The sequence below is a fragment of the Paramormyrops kingsleyae genome, chromosome 4, assembly GCF_048594095.1.
Source record: "Paramormyrops kingsleyae isolate MSU_618 chromosome 4, PKINGS_0.4, whole genome shotgun sequence".
Taxonomy (NCBI): Eukaryota; Metazoa; Chordata; class Actinopteri; order Osteoglossiformes; family Mormyridae; genus Paramormyrops; species Paramormyrops kingsleyae.
In genome coordinates this window covers 23,929,115-23,947,068 of record NC_132800.1, presented here as the reverse complement: position 1 = coordinate 23,947,068, position 17,954 = coordinate 23,929,115, and the positions used below count along the sequence as shown (strand labels likewise).

General features: G+C 41.0%; 1 protein-coding gene across 2 annotated transcripts in view; it reads left to right on the top strand.

The window, feature by feature from the left end:
* The first annotated feature begins 709 nt into the window (after nt 1-709).
* mapre2 (microtubule-associated protein, RP/EB family, member 2) overlaps nt 710-17,954 on the top strand; it is a 32,707-nt gene continuing 15,462 nt past the window's right edge. The window contains exons 1-2 of one of the 2 annotated variants that reach the window (XM_023843390.2): nt 710-785; nt 9,099-9,155. Coding sequence is in view for 1 of the 2 variants with exons in the window: in XM_023843389.2 (XP_023699157.1) it covers nt 11,718-11,839 (122 nt within the window). In the remaining variant the exon portion in view is untranslated. Of the gene's footprint in view, nt 786-9,098; nt 9,156-11,562; nt 11,840-17,954 lie in introns of those variants that run through there. The other variant, XM_023843389.2, reaches the window with a different exon arrangement.

The window sequence follows — 17,954 nt, the reverse complement described above, 5'->3', positions numbered from 1 at the left end:
GTCAACAGACCAGGGCTCCTGGGACTCTGGTATTTCTACAGTGAATTTGCCTCCCGGCAGATATCTTTAATAATAAATGGGAACCACATCAATCCAGCGTGTACTTCTATAAAGCCCATTAGAAAACTGATTTATGACTTGGCATCTGACATAGATCCCGTTTATCCAGCGATTCGACGCTTCAGTAATAACAACACTCTGTCGGTATCACCGACGATAAAATACGTATGCGGTTATATATGTGACTTTTATATAATTTATTTGCGTATTGTAAATGGCTAAATTTAATGTAGTTAGTTAAGGAAGCTGATGATGGAGGAACTGGTTTAAAGCATGATTTTAAAAATGAATACGGAAAACAATAGAAAGAAAAGACGCTGTGTATTCCATAGTGTTTTAATGTCTTGCAAATAATTACAGAAGAATGCAGGACGTTATAAAAATATTAGATTTTCAGCTTTTACCTCGACTTGAAATTTAACAACAGAAAGTGAAACAATCTGGGATGAAAGATCCAATTGTTCTGCCGTCTGTATGCGCCGACTATGCATATACACATTATCAGCGACTCATTCAAATGAACTTACAATCAGCGCTTTTGGCTCTGATACGTCGGAAAAACACCGATATTGAAGTGAACCAATCAGAGTAAGCAGCGTTTACGATGCGCTGAATAAAACGTCGCACCGTGTTCACGTGATAGAGTGCAGATCGATGGTGAGGGTGGGGTGAGCGGGGGAAACGCCTGTGTGATCGGCATAAAAGGAAGCGCTGGCGACCGCCTGGTGAGTCACCTTCCTTTTCCTATCTATATTTCTAGTTATTTTTCCACAGTGTTTTGTTGTGACTTTTAGCCAGTGCGCGCTCCCGGGAATGATTCAGGACCCAAAAGCAGCGGGAATGAAAGTGCGCGAGCGTGGTGAGGAACTTACGCGGACCCGCTCGCCGGCTGCTCGCATATAATTGTATGATGGTCGTGCTTGTGGTTCTGAATCTTAATGCGATACATACTAAGTTACCTGGGGAAGGTGGGGGGAAACTTTGTAACCGTGCGGTAGGATGTCGGATTGCTGGACGTTAACTTCCCGAGCCGCTGTGCATGTGAGCCGCCCTGCGTGCCCTTCGGTCTCGCTGCGGCTGCATCGCCGCTTCCGGTTACTGTGAAGCAACTTCGCGTCTTTTACCAACTGCTCAGCCGGTAAAAATTATTTAACAAAAACTACTTATGTGCTTTAATTTCATATTCTGCGTTCAGCAACACTGACTGTACAGACTCGAAACCATGTATAACGTAAATATACTACCCTCACCCTACCGACTGGGGTCCAGAGATAGATTTTTGTCATATCGAACAGGTGCTCTTCTCTCATCATCCCTGTTTGTACGAGTTTGTCAATCTGTTTGTTCCTAATCATGTCTCATCATCGTTTTCTGTTTCGGCTTTGATTAGTGCTTTGAAAAAATACAAATGTACCAAGTTCCACCTGTGCACTTTTAATACATTTAACTATTTATTCAGTTAATGTTTGCCATGGGTCCTAATTTAAAGGGGGGGGGGGCACTCAGTCATTTTGAAGAAGACAGACACAGATGCACAAGCCGCATATTTCCATATTTCAACAACTTGAAATACTGCTGTTCCTAAGGTAAGATATGTTCAGTCAGAAATACAATACATAACTTCATCATGGAATGTTGTATAACTATGAAATGTAATGTTTGTTCTATTATACGAGATAAGACTGTAAAACCGGAAATAAAAAGGACGAATATGATTTTTGGGGGGCAGCAGAGGGGGAGGGTGGGAAGGAGGGATATGTAAGGAGAAGTAGGTTTCTCAGCGCACCAAGATAAGCTTAAAAAATCCATTCAATAACTATGTAATATAGTTTAACAGCAGTGTTTGTTTTTTAGGCAGAAATGGCAATCAGATAAAAACAGGCCAGATTTGGTGTTGAAGCTTGGAGACAAATTCTAAATGAGGAGAGTGACGATTCAGGGACCGATTATGAGGATCATGTTCCAGTGGCTTCTGAATGCAGTGACACTGAAACTGTACCTTGAAGCTCACCCAGACACTGCAGTGGCCACCGAGGCTGACCGTGACTCTGCCGGATCCTCAGGAGTTCACAATACCAGCTAGGCACTACTGGTTGAAGGGAGACGAGAATGGGGATGGACCAGAACCAGGGATAGGGCAAGGAGTAAGACCAGAGCTCTAAGCCATGCATATGGGCAAAATTATGGCATGGAGCATAATGAAGCAGTTGGTGCAAGAGAGAATGCCAGTGACAGACCATGTTTTTTTGCAAAAAACGGGACAGTTTGGGAGAAAAATCCTCCACCAGTAGAGTGAAGACTTGCATGTAGCACCATCAGAAATCGCCCAGATGTAACGAAGGCAGCAGAGCGCACAAAAGTGGAAGAATCTTTAATTTACTTTTTCTGACCCCAGAGATGATTAACGTTATTACAACATTACTGATAAATGGAAAGCAGTGGATGACATGGGAATAAAAACACTCACTGGCCTTTTGATCATAGCAGGGGATAACCATGAGTCAATAGATTCCCTTTGGTCAGAGATTGAGTGGAAACCTGTGTTCACTGCATCTCTGTCCAGAACAAGATTCCAACGAATTTTGAGATACATGGGAATCGACATAAAGTAACAAGGGGAGAGATACATGGACAATGTTTGAAGCCCAGCTCCCAAAGTACTTCTCTCCAGGCAGATACGTGTGTAGATGAGCAGCTTGTTGGTTTCAGAGGAAAGTGTAGGAACGAGAAGTAAATCAAGGGGCCCATGTAGTCAAAGAGCTTGTGGGGGCTTGGTGCAAAAGTGGCAGAAATGTCACAGCCAACAATGTCTTCATCTCTGTTCCCTTAGCTGAAGCCTTACTAGAAGATGGACGGACACATGTGGTCACCATCAGGTCAAACAAGCCAGATATCCCAGAGGAGATGAAGGCTAACAATGACCGAGAGCTCAGAAGTTCATATTTTGGCTTCCGTGGGCAGATTACCATAGTGTCATATATTCTGGCAAAAGGAGAAGCGGTGATGGTGTTCCCCTATAATGCAACCAAAAGTGGTGTGGATAATCTGGATCATCTAGTCAAGATGTTCACAACCAGGAGAAAAATAAACAGATGAGCGACGGTGCTGTTTATGAAACGAGGTGGATGTTGCAGCCTTCGCTGCCCTCATCACCTGGATGGGGAACTTCCCGGAGTGGAAGGTATCGGAACATGGCAGACGTGGCCGGATCTGTCTGAGACACTGCACTGGTCATGCCACACGTGAACGGTAGAGCTGATACCGCTACATTGCAAGCCGCGATCCGAGCAGCAATGACCTACCTGGGAGTGAGGGAAAACTGCCCATGCTGATGCAACTGTCCAACGCTCGTCTGGAAAATCTACTCGAAAAAGATGTTACCTTTGCTCCGGAAACAGACAAGAAGGTAGCAACTGTTTGCTCCTCCTGTCACATGCCAGCATGCCCCGAGCATCGCGTGAGGCAAATTGTGTGCCATAACGGTCTGTAGTGTGTGTTCAGGTTTAGTCGTTTCTCACTGAAAGACAAAATGAAAAGTGTTGAAGATTTAATGAGTTCAGGTAGGGCTGCACAGTATCATATTGTGACTTAATCGCGATTAAAAGTCGGCACCCAGGCAAAGGTTTTTCCCGTCATCTAAAGCCCTGGTGATTATTGAGCAAAATCATATAATAGGGATTAAATTGCAGTGTGATGTTGTGCGGCCTTAACTTCAGGTTTAGTTGCTCCTGTATTGAAAGACAAAATAAGGCAACGTAAAATTTGAATGAGATTATTTTTCTGTCGAAAGATGAAAGAAAATGAAATTAAAAATTGCTGAAGTTTGAATGACTCTTTGTTTCCACTATTTTATATTTGGGTCAAAATCGAATGGTTTCATCATATAAATACAACACAAATAATGTTCACTTGAAATTACTGAAAAGTAAGTGATACCAGAATCAAAGGATGGTAATAATGTGGATTGTACTTGAGATAAGAGCTGCAAGATGTTTTAACTGTTAGAACCTGACAAGCGCAAAATGCATTGATTTCCGCAGCCGATAATCTCAGGCTCGTTACTTTGGATAGGTGTAATGCACAGTCATGAACTGTGAGTTGGAATCGAGAGAACTTGCTCGATCCAGTCATCCAACATTGTGCGCTAAAGCATTCCAGAGTTATCTTGTATGCAATGAGGCATATATTTCAAACATTTTCCACCAAAACGCACTCCTAATAATCCATAAAACATCGATATTACTCTCGTTACACAGAAAACAAAGCGCATTCTTGCTTCCACAATGATCCATGTATAGTACTACTGTTCTGGGGGAGAACTATATTTATTATAAGGCTATAAATAAATTGATAGAAAAATACTCATGTATCATAAACTATGCAATGCTTTTCTATTTCAGTGTCTTTCAAATGTTACAAAGTAAGTAAAATATAGATAAAACTATGCATTTCTGTCTATCAAATAACTTTGACAAGTTACCAAATGGATGCAAAATCACAGATATTCATTTCCACGTGACACTAATCATGCCTTCCTTCACAACACTGAGCCATAGAAAGATCCCCAATGAAAACCCTTGCATTCCTATATCATGGAGACTCTATTCTCAACATCTGTAAGATTATATATAGATTATATTTTTATATTATATATAAAAATGAGAAATTGCAGTAGTTTTTTTCTCATAAAAAAGGATGATATCAAGACTATCAGCATCTATACATCAAATTATGACAACTGAGTAGCCGGGAATGTACTGAAAACTTTGACAATTAAAGGGATAGAAAAATGCTCAAAAAATGGATTGGGTTGAAAGGGTTAAAGTATACATTTTTGTTTTTATAAATTTTGCAAACTAATTTTAAGTGCAAAAATCTTTTTTTCTTTAGATGCCATTAATTGCATAACTAATAATGCTTTGATAAGAAATGTTTTGCTATTATTGCTATATTTTACTATAATGATTGCTTCACACAGTAAATGATTAATGGCCCATGTATGTTACATATGTTGGTAGGATAAGAGTCAAATGCATAATTATTGGCTCATTGTGGGGCACTTGTTATTTTTATCATTAGAATGAAATATTTAAAGCATCGGTTGTTCGTAATTGAGTTTTTTTATTGTATTGTATTTAAAAATAGTTATGTGGATACAATAAATTCCTTAATGGAAAACCTAAAACTCCTCAAGGCAAAATTCCTGTTTGAGAGAAGAATAATTGATTTGGCAGGTTTGCAGCTTTGTGAACAGCTTGTGTGCAGGGCGTGTGCTGTAATTTCAGGTTCTTCATACCAGGAAAAAGATCAGTTGCCTGAATGGTGTCTAGTTTAGTGGAACCTACCATGTTTTCGTGACAGTAATGATAAAATCATGGTTTTATTAAAACTGGTAATTTTGCTGATTGACAGATGGACACATTGATATGTTCCTGCAAGTCCTCAGGTTGTGGTGTTTTCTAAGACGTTTCTTCTTGAAATTATTCCAACAAATTTCAAAACGGTATAGAGACGTGACATTAATTCATTTTTTGTAATCAAAACGGAGCTCTTTTTATAAGCTGGAGAAGTAATTTGTCTAATTTGGGTTCAGTATCTGGTGTTTTGAATGTGAACCATGTCTAAGAGCAGCTAAACCCATAAGTGCTCCAGGTGTTAAGCCATAAACAAGCAAGAATTGCACATGAACTTTACAGCAGTGTGTGTCCCGGTAGTACAACCATATAGGGCAATATTCTGGGCAGGTGACATGTATGAATGTGTGCTTGATGTATGAAGGGTTAGTGTGGATAGCAGTGTATGCCTCAGTGAGCTAAGCCTTTGTACCTGTGATCAGAAGGTCGCCAGTTCAAACCCTGCCTTAGGAAAATGGGCCCTTAACCCCCAGCTTCCCCAAGCCTGCTCTTACCTGTATGGAGAGCAAGATGGGGCAAAGCACAAAAGGGAATTTTATAAGGGAGACTACTGAAGAATCACTATGCTATTGTATTCTGTTCTAGAAAACATGGGTGATTTGAATTAATGTTTTAATGGCGGCAATTTTAAATTATGCTGGCCGCCTACTCCAGGGTGTGGAATAAGCTTTGGATCTATTTTTTTTTTTTTGCTTTTGTGTCATCTTTGTGTCATTAAATGCACGTTTGAATTGCATAGCACATGCAGCTACGGGGAGTGGAAAAGCACTAAAGGCTTTGACAGTGTGCCTGCCAGTCAACAACAGGCTGACCTTGATTCACCAATACTTTCACTGGATTGATCGCAAAGCAGCAAATGAATAACTAAGATGGTTGAACTCGCTGTGTAGTACTGAGGCTGCCCTGTTCTGTAGCGCGGTTCTGTGTCATTCCTCCTGGATGCCACGTGAGCGCTGCTTCTGTAATGAATGCCTGGCCATAGGATGGTGCACCAAACCATTGCAGGGCACACATACCATTCACACACCGTTAATTTCCTAATAGATTAAACGGACACACAAAAAAGGTATGTCAATTTGCTAGCCTACCTTTTCTGTTTGTGATCGATTTCATGCTTGACCACAAACAGGCATGCGCATGATCACAGAGTAGGTGTCCGACAATATGCCATGCAGAGAACTTTCTGAAAGGTAAAATTAATCATTGTAGACCTTTTCTATGATTGCGTTCTCTATGAGAATACAACTGTCTGGGAGATGGTGAAGAGGGAATAAAATCTACAGATGCAAACCAACAATTTATTTCTTTTTCTTTAAGCGTGCTTGTTGATGAACTTAATATTTCATCTTAAGTGGACTTTCTCTTTCATAAGCTGCTTATAGACCAAGGAAAAGGAAACCAAGCCTCTAAACAGTACAGTTATTATACAAAACGACAAGCACACAGGCCCTTAGCTTGGCAGATGCGTGGGTTAACAATGAGGCCCCACAAACAACATGGGCTGTGGTACTTCGCTGTGAATTGATAACCATGCGGCTGGCATTCTAATGAGGGTGTGGCAATGGCTGGCACTTCCAGATTTACTTAGAATGTGCAAATGGTTTTTGCTGAGCAAAATTTATAAAAAAATTAATTCTTATTTTTTTTGTGTGTTATTAATATACTGTTGTATATTATAGTAGGTGGAGAAGTCTGGGTTGGATTTGTGCATTTGGATTAATCTCAACTAGTGCTGGGCGGTATATCGCTTCATACCGAAAACCATTTATTATTGTTATGATATGAATTTTTCTTATACCGCAATACCGGTTTAAATAAGCCTACACAACGTTCGGAAAGCGGTGCAGATGGAAACTGTTTGAGGGGGGACCTTCTTCACTGCTGCACCGCTAAAGATGTACCGCGAAAGATCAGAAACGGAAGATATAGCTGACGCTGGAGTTGAAAATAATGAGACACTGGTTGTCAAATCTATTCTCAGATACTATTCAATATTAAAAATTAGGATCTGATTAGATACTCGTTTTCACCATTATTGATACCAACAGTGCGGTTTTCGCCTCATCCGCCACACTTCACACGGCACCACTACAGCGCAGGCGCGGGTGCATGCACGCACACGCACAACCCCTCCCCTCCTCTCAATAGCCGCTGAACGCATTCGCGCTGGTTAAAATACACACAAACCGAGTTGGCCGAACGTGGCATATGCTGCAGTTGAAGGCACTTCGCAAGCTGCTTTAGTAAAAAGGAAGAAGAAACGCAAAAGTGCCGTTTGGAAGTATTTTGCAGACGAGCATGGAAAGGCTAAGGATGTCGATAAGCCTGTATGCAAACACTGCGACAAAGTCAAGTAGCACGTCAAACCTGGTGAAGCATCTTAAAGACCGACATCCTGGTCTTTATGAGAAATTTTGCGAGGTCAGTAAAGCTCACGCTCCAGCAACACTGAGCTATTAAACACTCATCAAAAATGTTAACTTGGCCGACACACACCTTAACATTAGCCGTTTATCTATAAACAAACACGTTAGCCGTATGTTATCGTTAAGTTAGCGGATAGACGCAAAGGCTAATAATAAAATAATCTAGTTAATGTGGGAACAATACAAAGACGTAAACCAAAAATCTGTCCTGTAAAATGTATTGTCATACTTTTAAAAAAAATAAAAAATAAAAATGCCGTTGTATACCGTGAAACCGATATAACTTTGCAAAATACCGTGATATAAATTTTTGGTCATACCGCCCAGCTCTAATCTCAACCCAGTGCTTGGGCACCACCAGCCAGTCCATGTTTATGCTTCCTCCCAACTCCCAGCACACCTGAACCAATCAGTCAAGTGATCAACACCACCAATTACCTCGTAAGGGTTTGTTGGGAGCTGGGAGGGAGTAAAGATGAGGACCGTCTGGGGGTCCTCAAGAACTGGGGTGAGAAACTCCACCATCTTCACGGTTTGACACACTGTTGATCACAGATAAAATATATCACCACAATAGTAAATATATATGCATATTACTACATTAACAAAAAAATACAATGTCAGTAAATCATCCAATACTCTTCAGCTGTCCCGACGCAGTCTGACCTATACAAAACTAACAGGCCTAGATTTCAGCAATGAAACTCGATCAAGGAATCAAATGGGGATTTAATTGACTGGTTTCTAAATGATCGTTTGGTTTTTTGATACACAAAATGCTGGATCTGAATAGTGTGCTCCCAGTAGGACTGTGTGTGGCAGACAGTTAAAAAGGCTCCTGGTTAAATCCCAGTCAGAGGTCAGTTCTCAGCCGTTCGTTCAGTTGCTGCAGGCCTCTCACATCTGTCCCGAGAGCCTCAGTTACACAGATCTGACCACGATGGGGTGGTCCGTTGCTCGTCTGTAGGGCGTCTGTGGTAAATGTGTAGCTACATGAAGAGAGTGTATCCCGGGGGAGATCACAGTCAATCGTGCTGCTGCCGCGGTGGTACCGTCGCATCTGCCGAGCACAAAGGCACCCCCCACAGATTACCATTGTGCCCTGTGAATGCAGCTATTGTGCCCCCCCTAAGACATTCCCATTGGCCCTTACCGTCCTGCCACTCGGCTGAACGAAAGGTCACACCTTGTCTTTCAGATCAGCACAGTGGAGGAGAGGGCAGGCTGTGGGGTGGCTGGAGACTGGATGAAAGAGGTGAGTTTTCGAAAACTTTATTATTATTTTTTTTTTTTGTATGTCACTTAAAATCTTAGCAGCGCCTGGCTTATAGATTCTTATAGACGTGCATTGGGAAAATGGGGAGATTTTACATCTGGAGTGCAAAACCGGAAGATGCAGGACTTGTTGAAACCAGTTTAAAGACACCACTGCACCTGGATGTGAAATGAGATATGAGCTGTCAGCGATGGTCCCTTGACAGTCATTAGCTGAACATATTAAGCTTTGGTAGCTCATTGCATGCTGGCTCTTTCTCACTTCTTTCCAAAGATTCAGTTTCGGCCAGCAATATCGCCAGTGAATGCTAACAATTGTAGTAATGTGACTCTTGTTTTAATAGCTCACTGTTGTTCAGTTTTCGTTGAAATGCACTTATGCCTGGACGACGCCTCGATAGCACGTGTGTTGATTAACATGCTTTTTGCCTCAGTTGTACGTCACTTTGGACAAAGGCGCCTGCCCAGTTAAAAATGAATGTAAATGTAAAATGTTCATAATCCGGACTAGTGAGCAACAGCAGCTCACTGTAATAATCACTGTATCCGGCTGACTGTAGGCAGCTCTTTTCTAGAACATCCAGTGTCCACTATACTGTATGAATGTTTTGTTTAAAAAAAATAATAAACAAAAGCGCACTTTTTCTAGAATAATTAACAAAGTGGCTAATATGTATCTTCTGTGTAAAGTTGAATGAGATGTTAATGAAAGCATAAGTGAGAGTGGTGGCTCTGAGGCTCAGGATTTGTACCAGCAGTTGGGAGGTTGCTGGTTCGAATCCCGGGAGTGACCCTACTTCATACTTCATCCTGGGTATGATGTTAATCTACATCCAGCCCTGCAAGGAGGTCCTCTAATGCACAGGGGAATTTTGGGAGTTGGTGTCAGGATTGGCACTGCAGCCACTGGAAAAAACCTCTCACTGGTCCATTCGGACTAGTGTGGTGCTGAGGTATCACCCACTGCAGAGCTGCACGTGGGTTCTCATCCCTGAGGTGGTTTGTGTGATAGGTGCGGCAACACATTGTAATCAACGGTCAATAATAATAACAATAATAATAATAATAAAAATAATAGTTAGTCTGTGGGATGTGTAATTCTGCCTGCAAATCTAGAATCTTCCTAATAACGACAAAACTTCCAGTCTGACTTGTTTTTCTAAGCTGTAGAAAGCTATTGGGACTGCCTGGCATGGGGTGGCAAATGCTGAATTGCTGGATAACCGTATAATGCGATTGTCTTACGTATTTGCTTGCGTGTATTTATGACTTCCACCGGATAGTTTCAAATAGCATAATAAAGAATTAAATCTGGCATTGAAAAGGCTTTAGTTTGAAGTATTGAATTTGTTCTTTTGGACGGGCCAGGAATACGTACTATATTGGGTTTGCCTGAAGCGCAGTGGAAGTTTCTGAACACTTGGTGGTGCTAATTAACTTAGATTTTCGATACTGCAGATATAATTTTTGTCTTGCTTAATTTGTACTAGCTTTTACAGTGCCGAACCTTAACTGTAAATTCAAAGCCTGAAATTAAGGGTTTAGATATTACTATCACTATGCATATAAAGAGCTGGCCGGTAAAACATGCTAAACTAATGTTAAGATAACTAACAGCTATGTGGAAATGATTTTTTATTGACTGATCATTTAAAATTAACAGAAATGTATCGTATGCTTACGGTACACAGTGATTACATACAAAACCATACTTCCTTCTGTGGTCTACAGACCAGCGTAGACTGTGTGTTTGTACAATAAAATGTAAATATATCGTACAAACCTAAGCACGTTTTATCTCGGTGGATATAAACGTGTTAGCGAGAAGGATTTGAATGGGTGTGTATTTCGCGTGACTAAAAGATAGTTATGTTGTATTTTCGGCCAGAGGTCCGTTAGGTGGCAGTTATTGACAGGAATATAATCTGCATTGCTTTATTGTGAATACTTAAATTTTCTTTACATTCAGATATGTACTGTGATGCATTATTGCTACTGCCGAAAATGAAAATGATCTTGTTTTGATTTTTACTACTGCTGGGCCGGATTTTGGTTCCAGTGGATTTAGTAAGCGCGATCTTTGGGGTCGGGATAATCGGTTTAGCATTTGGTGCTTGTAGACTCGGTTAAAATCCAACAACTCGGAAATTGTCTCGAATAGGAATTTCTCGTTAACAAAGCTGATGTTAGGACTCTGGATACGCGACGGTTTTCGGCTTATCAGACGGCGAAACTGGACGAGCGCCATTGCTATTTTGGCATATTTGGCGAGTAAGATCGGGATGGGCTGAACTCTCCCTGGCGTTCATTGGCTGGATTCGCCCGTTGCCATGGGGAACCCCACCCCCGCGGTCACATGACCGCCGGTGCGCGTGACGTCGCCGCGCGCCGAGCGGCTGTGAGGAGCTGGTGGTGTGGAGAGAGAGCGAGAGCGCGAGCGAACAACAGCAGCAGCAGCAGCGACGGCAGCAGCGGCCGAGGCGCTCACACGTAGCCCGCTTTGCGCACTCACAGGAATCCGTTCCGCTTTCGGAGAGCCCCAATGCCCGGTCCCACCCAAGCATTGTCCCCAAATGGAGAGAATAACAACGACATCATCCAAGATAACGGAACGAACATCATTCCGTACAGGAAGAACACCGTGAGAGGCGAGCGCGCCTACAGGTAATCCGGCGGCTGAGGAGCGGCTGGCCGGCGGCCAGGCGGGCTGCGGGGAGCGGCGAACGCGGGCGTCGGCGAGCGGGGATGCTCGGCGATTAACTGTCACGTTTTATCGCATGCAGCTGTATTAATAAGCTGACGGCTGTACAGCTCGCCCAGTCCCGTTTTCTTCCAAAAGCCCGGCTTACGCAATGGGCGTATTTCCTTCTCCTTTCCATCCTTCTCTTCTTCCTCCTCATTTCCATCCTTCTCTTCCTCCTCCGGCCGTGTCCCCCCATCATTTCCCACGGAGGTGTCTGCTCCTCGCCTTCACATTAATGGCGGTGGTCCCCGAAAGGCCGCGAATGGCGTGAAACCCTCCACTGGGCTTTATAACCGTAACCCTATCCCATTTTAGGAAAAGGAAAACCCCCTTTTTGTAACTGCATCGTCGGTCTGTAATAACGGAGGGATTAGTAGCAGGCGCTCACCCTGAAATAACCGTTTTTTTGTTCAGCATCAATGCAAGTGATTGTTTGATTTGACTATTTGGTAGATACATTTTCGATGGGTCATGCATGGCATTGGGTTCATATGTGTCTCAGCTGTTTTAGAAAGGGAAATAAAAACAATATGAGGCGTGCATGCATTTGATCGCCGCTTTCCACTGCTGCTGCACTGGAAGACGCGCCTTCATACTTATTTAAATATTTACACTGCCATTTTGTAAACAGTGATGGCGGAAATAAGGCTATCCATCCCCTAAAACGCCAGTCTGTTCATCTGAAGTCGTGATCAAGCATAGGATTGCAGTGTCTGCAATTAAATGGGGATAAATGAAGCTGTCGGGTGTTTGATCTTTTTTTTTTTTTTTTTGCTTATTGAAATACGCCAAGGTGCTGAAGAGTGCAGGCTTGTGTTCTTGGCGCAGTTCATTGAGCAGTGATTTGCAGAAAATCTCGCCCAAACAAGTATTAAATCGATACATGCACGATGAATTACCACACATCATTATTACAGTTCAAATGATATTTGCGTTCTTGTTGTGCTGATAGTGGCCCCTTTGCAGTATAACAGGTCTATCCTAATAGAACGTCGCGTCAAAACATAACTCAGCATCGCATGCAGTAACGTATACATTTCTTTGTCAGGATATGAAAGTCGTTCTCCCTCTATAGGAAAATAATCAGTGATTGCTACTTTGTTATACATAATTCCCTATATTGCTAATGATAAATTTATAAAATCTGTTGAAATTCTGGCCGTTCTGCAACCTTTGTCCATTGACTGCACGTGGATGTTCCCCAGTATATAATCCTTGATTTTTGGAAACCTCTTTTGCAAGTTTTGTTTGAGCTTTTCCTGTCATTTACTTTGGATTTGTTAATATTCATATTGGTTACCTGTGCCTACTGTTTTATTGTAGCATTACTACTTAAATCTGGCTAACCCATATTCTTTATTTAGTCTTGGCCGTTAATGAAGTTTGAGAATGAGTAAGAATAAAAGAGGCTGATAATTCTGGCTGAGGTTGTGTGAGCACTGTAAGCTGAGTAAATAGCTCTTAACGAGGCTATCTGCCAAGCCATTTAATAATAAATGCACTTTTCTTATTCCTAAGGCTGGCTTTTTGATGCCTTTGCACTGGACTCCCTGTTTGTACAATGGAATTTACTGTAAATCGCAGTTTTGGCATTGTCACTGGTGTACATGTAACTCTTCATTAAAGGAGGGAAGTGAATGCTTGAAATTTGGAACTTTTTAATTATATATTTGTTGACTCATTTGTTCTGTTATTGGCTACTCACAATTATTTGATGTGCCACTTATTTATAGTATATATTTTTTTGAAACTCTACTTTCTGGGGGAACCAAAATCTGTATTTTGACCTTAAGTTGACACTGATTTTAAATTTTTTTTTGCTATTGCCACATTGTAATAATGAATGTACAGGCTTGCATAATGAAATCCATCCATTCATGTGAAGTTCAGCACACACACATCTGCAGCTGATTGCTAGCAGGGGCCCTATTGAAGACAAAGGATAATCCACTAAATTAACGAGTAACCCACGTGCAACTAGTGCAGGTGACGAGATGCCGTGAATTTATGGTTATATGGCCTAGTTTAATATTGAGCACTTTTGAATTACAAGGTAGTAACCACACATATCTGAACTGCTGCTTTAATGACAATTTTAATGTGATACCTTCTAATGCCAGAAGTAAAACATACTGATTTCCATGTTTAGACAGGCCTGTACTGTTAATGGATAATTGTAACTTTTGTAACCATAATCCTTATTAAATGAAATGCATGTGCGTATTTTCAGATTAACAGGTTAAAAATAGATTGTTATGGGTTAAAAATAATTTTAAAGCATAAATCACAATCCTTATGCCTGCTCAACACAACAGATTCATTTATAAAATTAAACGCCAAACTGGCTCTCATAAATCAATTTCTGCATTTTTTGAAATGATCTAAAATTGAATTTTTAAGTTAGGTTTTTCTTGTAAATTCTTTTGGGTTGTTAATTTTTATGCTGCCTTTTGAATCATGTTTGAAAGGATCACATATAGTGGATGGGTGACATTCTATAAGTGCGTACTTGATCTATCTAGAAAAGTGACTACAAAAAAAAACATTTTTTTTTTTGTACCCATCCATCTCTGGTTTGTTTGTTTTGTCCGTAAGCTTTGACTTGGTGGGCGATTTGCTAGCACATTTGTTTTTGTTCTTGAGGTTAAGGAGCCTCTCCAGCCATCTTCCCTGCATGTGGCACATGCATCCTGCCTGCTGTCACCGAAGCTTAGCTACTCTCATTATCAGTCTCCCCACCTGCGTCTCAGCTGTACTGGGCTTCACTTGGCCTTATAGCTTTGTGTAAATGGTGGCCTGTAATGCAGAGGTGATTCTTTTGGGGGTAGCAGGAGTTTAACTGGGTCCTGAAGATACCTTTGTATCTTTGTCTGTTAATTTTAAAGCTCATTGTCACCTCTTAATTATTAAAGAGCCATGGTTACATTTTTTTTTAAATGGAATATAAATATTTCTAAAAGACACGTCCTAAAACGGCAGTGCAGATCATTTGGGGTAACCATTTGCATTTATTTAGTAGACACGTTTGTGTGAGGTAAATAGTACATTAAGTAACCATGTCTATTGTCTGCATTTTCCATAATTAATGCTTTATATTAAGCTTGCAGTAAATAACCTCTCAATCTTTCTTTAAGTAGAGTATATCTAAATGCAAGTGTAATATCTGGTTACCCACAGGCTTTCCTGTAACTTCTCATGCTTTAGTGTCCCTCAAAGGTCCATCACATCTGTAAGACTACATCTGTGTTGCTGTCGCTATGACCACCGCTCATAAAAGGAGATCTCAAACGGAAGTTAAAGAGCATTCCGTCTTCCAAACGCTTCTCTACTAGAGGGTTGTGATTTTAGCCTAGGGCAGTGTTTCTCAGCCTGGTCTTTAGGGACCACCAGACAGTTCACGTTTTTGCTCCTGCCCTTCTCCCAATACATCTGCACCAGGTTTTTGGTGTTCATGATTGCTTGATTGTTCAAGTGTGCTGTGAGGGAGCAGAAACGTGGGTTGTTGGGGGAGGGGTCCCCACGGACTCGCCTCAGGAAGCATAAGCAAGGGAAACAACCAGGGCAGAAAGAAACTCTTTTGCAGGATATGCATACAGTTGTATTGAAATTAAGTGTCTGCATCTTGATATCTGAAGCATATGTCCCTTAATGCAATGGATATGAGATTTAAACCTGCAATTACTCATTTGTCATGAAGTAAGATATGTCTGAACAAATAAGTGCATCCAGCAAGAAACGGAGAACACAAGCATCGGCGAGTGCACAGCAGTGCTCTCCTTCTGAAATAGGAGATGTCTCATTGTTTAACTCCATAATATCGATGCAGAATACAATTGGAAAACAGTGACAATAGGTCGGGCTTACTCCGTTCATGCCATAGGACAACATTTACAAATAAATACAACACGCACAAAAAAAACATTTAATCAAGAAAGCAATGATACGCCTGTTCTCTTGAGTGTAGTGACAAATGCGGTAAGGAATAAAGCGATGAAGATCAGAAGCCCAGCTAGGAGGATGGGATTACAAGTAGGGAGTAACCTTAGAAAGTGTTCACCGTATCCCAGCAGTTAATGACGCTGTTGCATTTTGTGTGTCGGTGTGGATATGGGTTTTATGATGTATCTGTAGGGATATGGTGCCTTCAGGCATGTTAAGTTGGAGGTCAGGGATCAATGGATTGTGTTGTAGTTGCCAGGACTTCCTAGCTTAGCAGGGGATGTGAGCAGGATCTCATGATTGCTTGAGCCGTATCTATTTACATGTGTGCGTGTTTGGATCGTCAGGCCATTGCAGCTAGTGAACTGTGGCACTACATATTTCTGATGTCAGGATGTGTTAAAGTGAGGAAGTCATTAAGTACTGTAAAAACGGTATGTTTTATATGCTTTAGTTCTGTCGTGGCTGATTCTGGAACTGCTTCTGAGTTTAACCAGTATATTCCATTCACACGTATCATTTTCAGATCAATAAATGAGAAGTAAACCTTTCAGCTACTGATTTAACAAAATACGGGAATGAGGACACATACCTCAGCTGCTTTGTTTTAATCAAATTGAATTAGTTGAGCGATAAATACTGGGAGACTTTTTTTTAAGACTAATTATATCTGTCAGTTTAGGATTTATATTTGCAGTTTCAAATGGTCTTTCAAACTCCATTATGACTCAAGAATTCAGCTGTATTCAGCATAAGTAGGTATTATTGGCTCTAAATGTGATAATTAGTTTAAGTATTTTATTAAGAATGTAGTGGTGGAAAAACTAGATTGACAAGTGAAAGCTTTTTCCGTTATTCTCTCTAAGTATTTTTTGGTCAGCACTGTGCGTGCATGCACGTGTTAGCTGGCTAACACACGCTTCCAGACGTGTTTCATTTTGCGAAGTCTGCGGACAACTTGCAATCTGGCTTGGCAGTGATCTTAATTGCTTACAGAGTTCAAACGGCCAATCTGTATAGCTGCATCTAAGATGCAAAATGCAATACTTAGATACCTCCAGACCTGCTTCCGGTGGTTGTTTCCACTTGGTTTGCCTTGGAATACCACTTATCAGAGGTAGCAATCCTCCTGCTTTGTAAAAGACTCCAATGAAAAGTCCACAGTGAACAAGTATTCAGAGGGTACACCTGATCCAGCCTCTCATGGTTTTGGGTTGTGGCACAAATCACCAACCAGATCATAGTACCTACAAAGATCTCTAAGATCTCTTTCTCAGTTTGTATTGCTCACATGTTGTTGCTATTGCTCGTCAAGGGTCAGGCCTAAACACAAAGGAGAGGAAACAATGTATGGCCTTACAATACAAGCTTTTGATGATACATCAATGGATTGTCGAGATGCGTGGTAAACCAGAGGTTACAGACAAGAATTTAACAAATACAGGTTACTAAAAAGATGGTATAATGGTTAATCACGTGGACTGATGTGTGTATGTGCAGACAGAAAAATTAAAACAAGGTACTTAGATTGTTGTTTTCTATACATTACTTTAAGGGCACTTTTCTACTGCACCAGTGACCATACTTTTGGTACTTCAAGAAAGTACCAAAAATACAGTACTTCAAGGTGTTGGTTTCCCACTGGTGTAAAAACTGGTACATTCGCTGCATGCATTCTCAGGGTCATCATTTTCATCCTTGCTGTTTAATTCACTACCTGACTGGATTATGAGAAATTTATGTTGTGCTCATTTTTTGCTTTATAAATACTGCTATTTTTATTACATCAACATTATACCATGCTGTCCTAGTGTATTGTACAAAATAATTGTCTTGTCATGCCATCCTGATCTTTTTGTATCTGTTCTTCCAACCAGATCACAATTTAAGCTTGGATCTTTCATTTTGTCCTTGCAGCCATTATTGTTATTCATAATTTATTTTTATTTTTTTGATTTGGCCTTGTGAACACAGAAAACATCTTATTTCAAGATGGCAGTTACATTGCGTTTCATAGGCAGGCTATTTGCATTATCAATTGGCAGAAAGAATTTCAAGTCCTACCCCAAAGTACCAAAGAAGTACTCCAATTGGTTT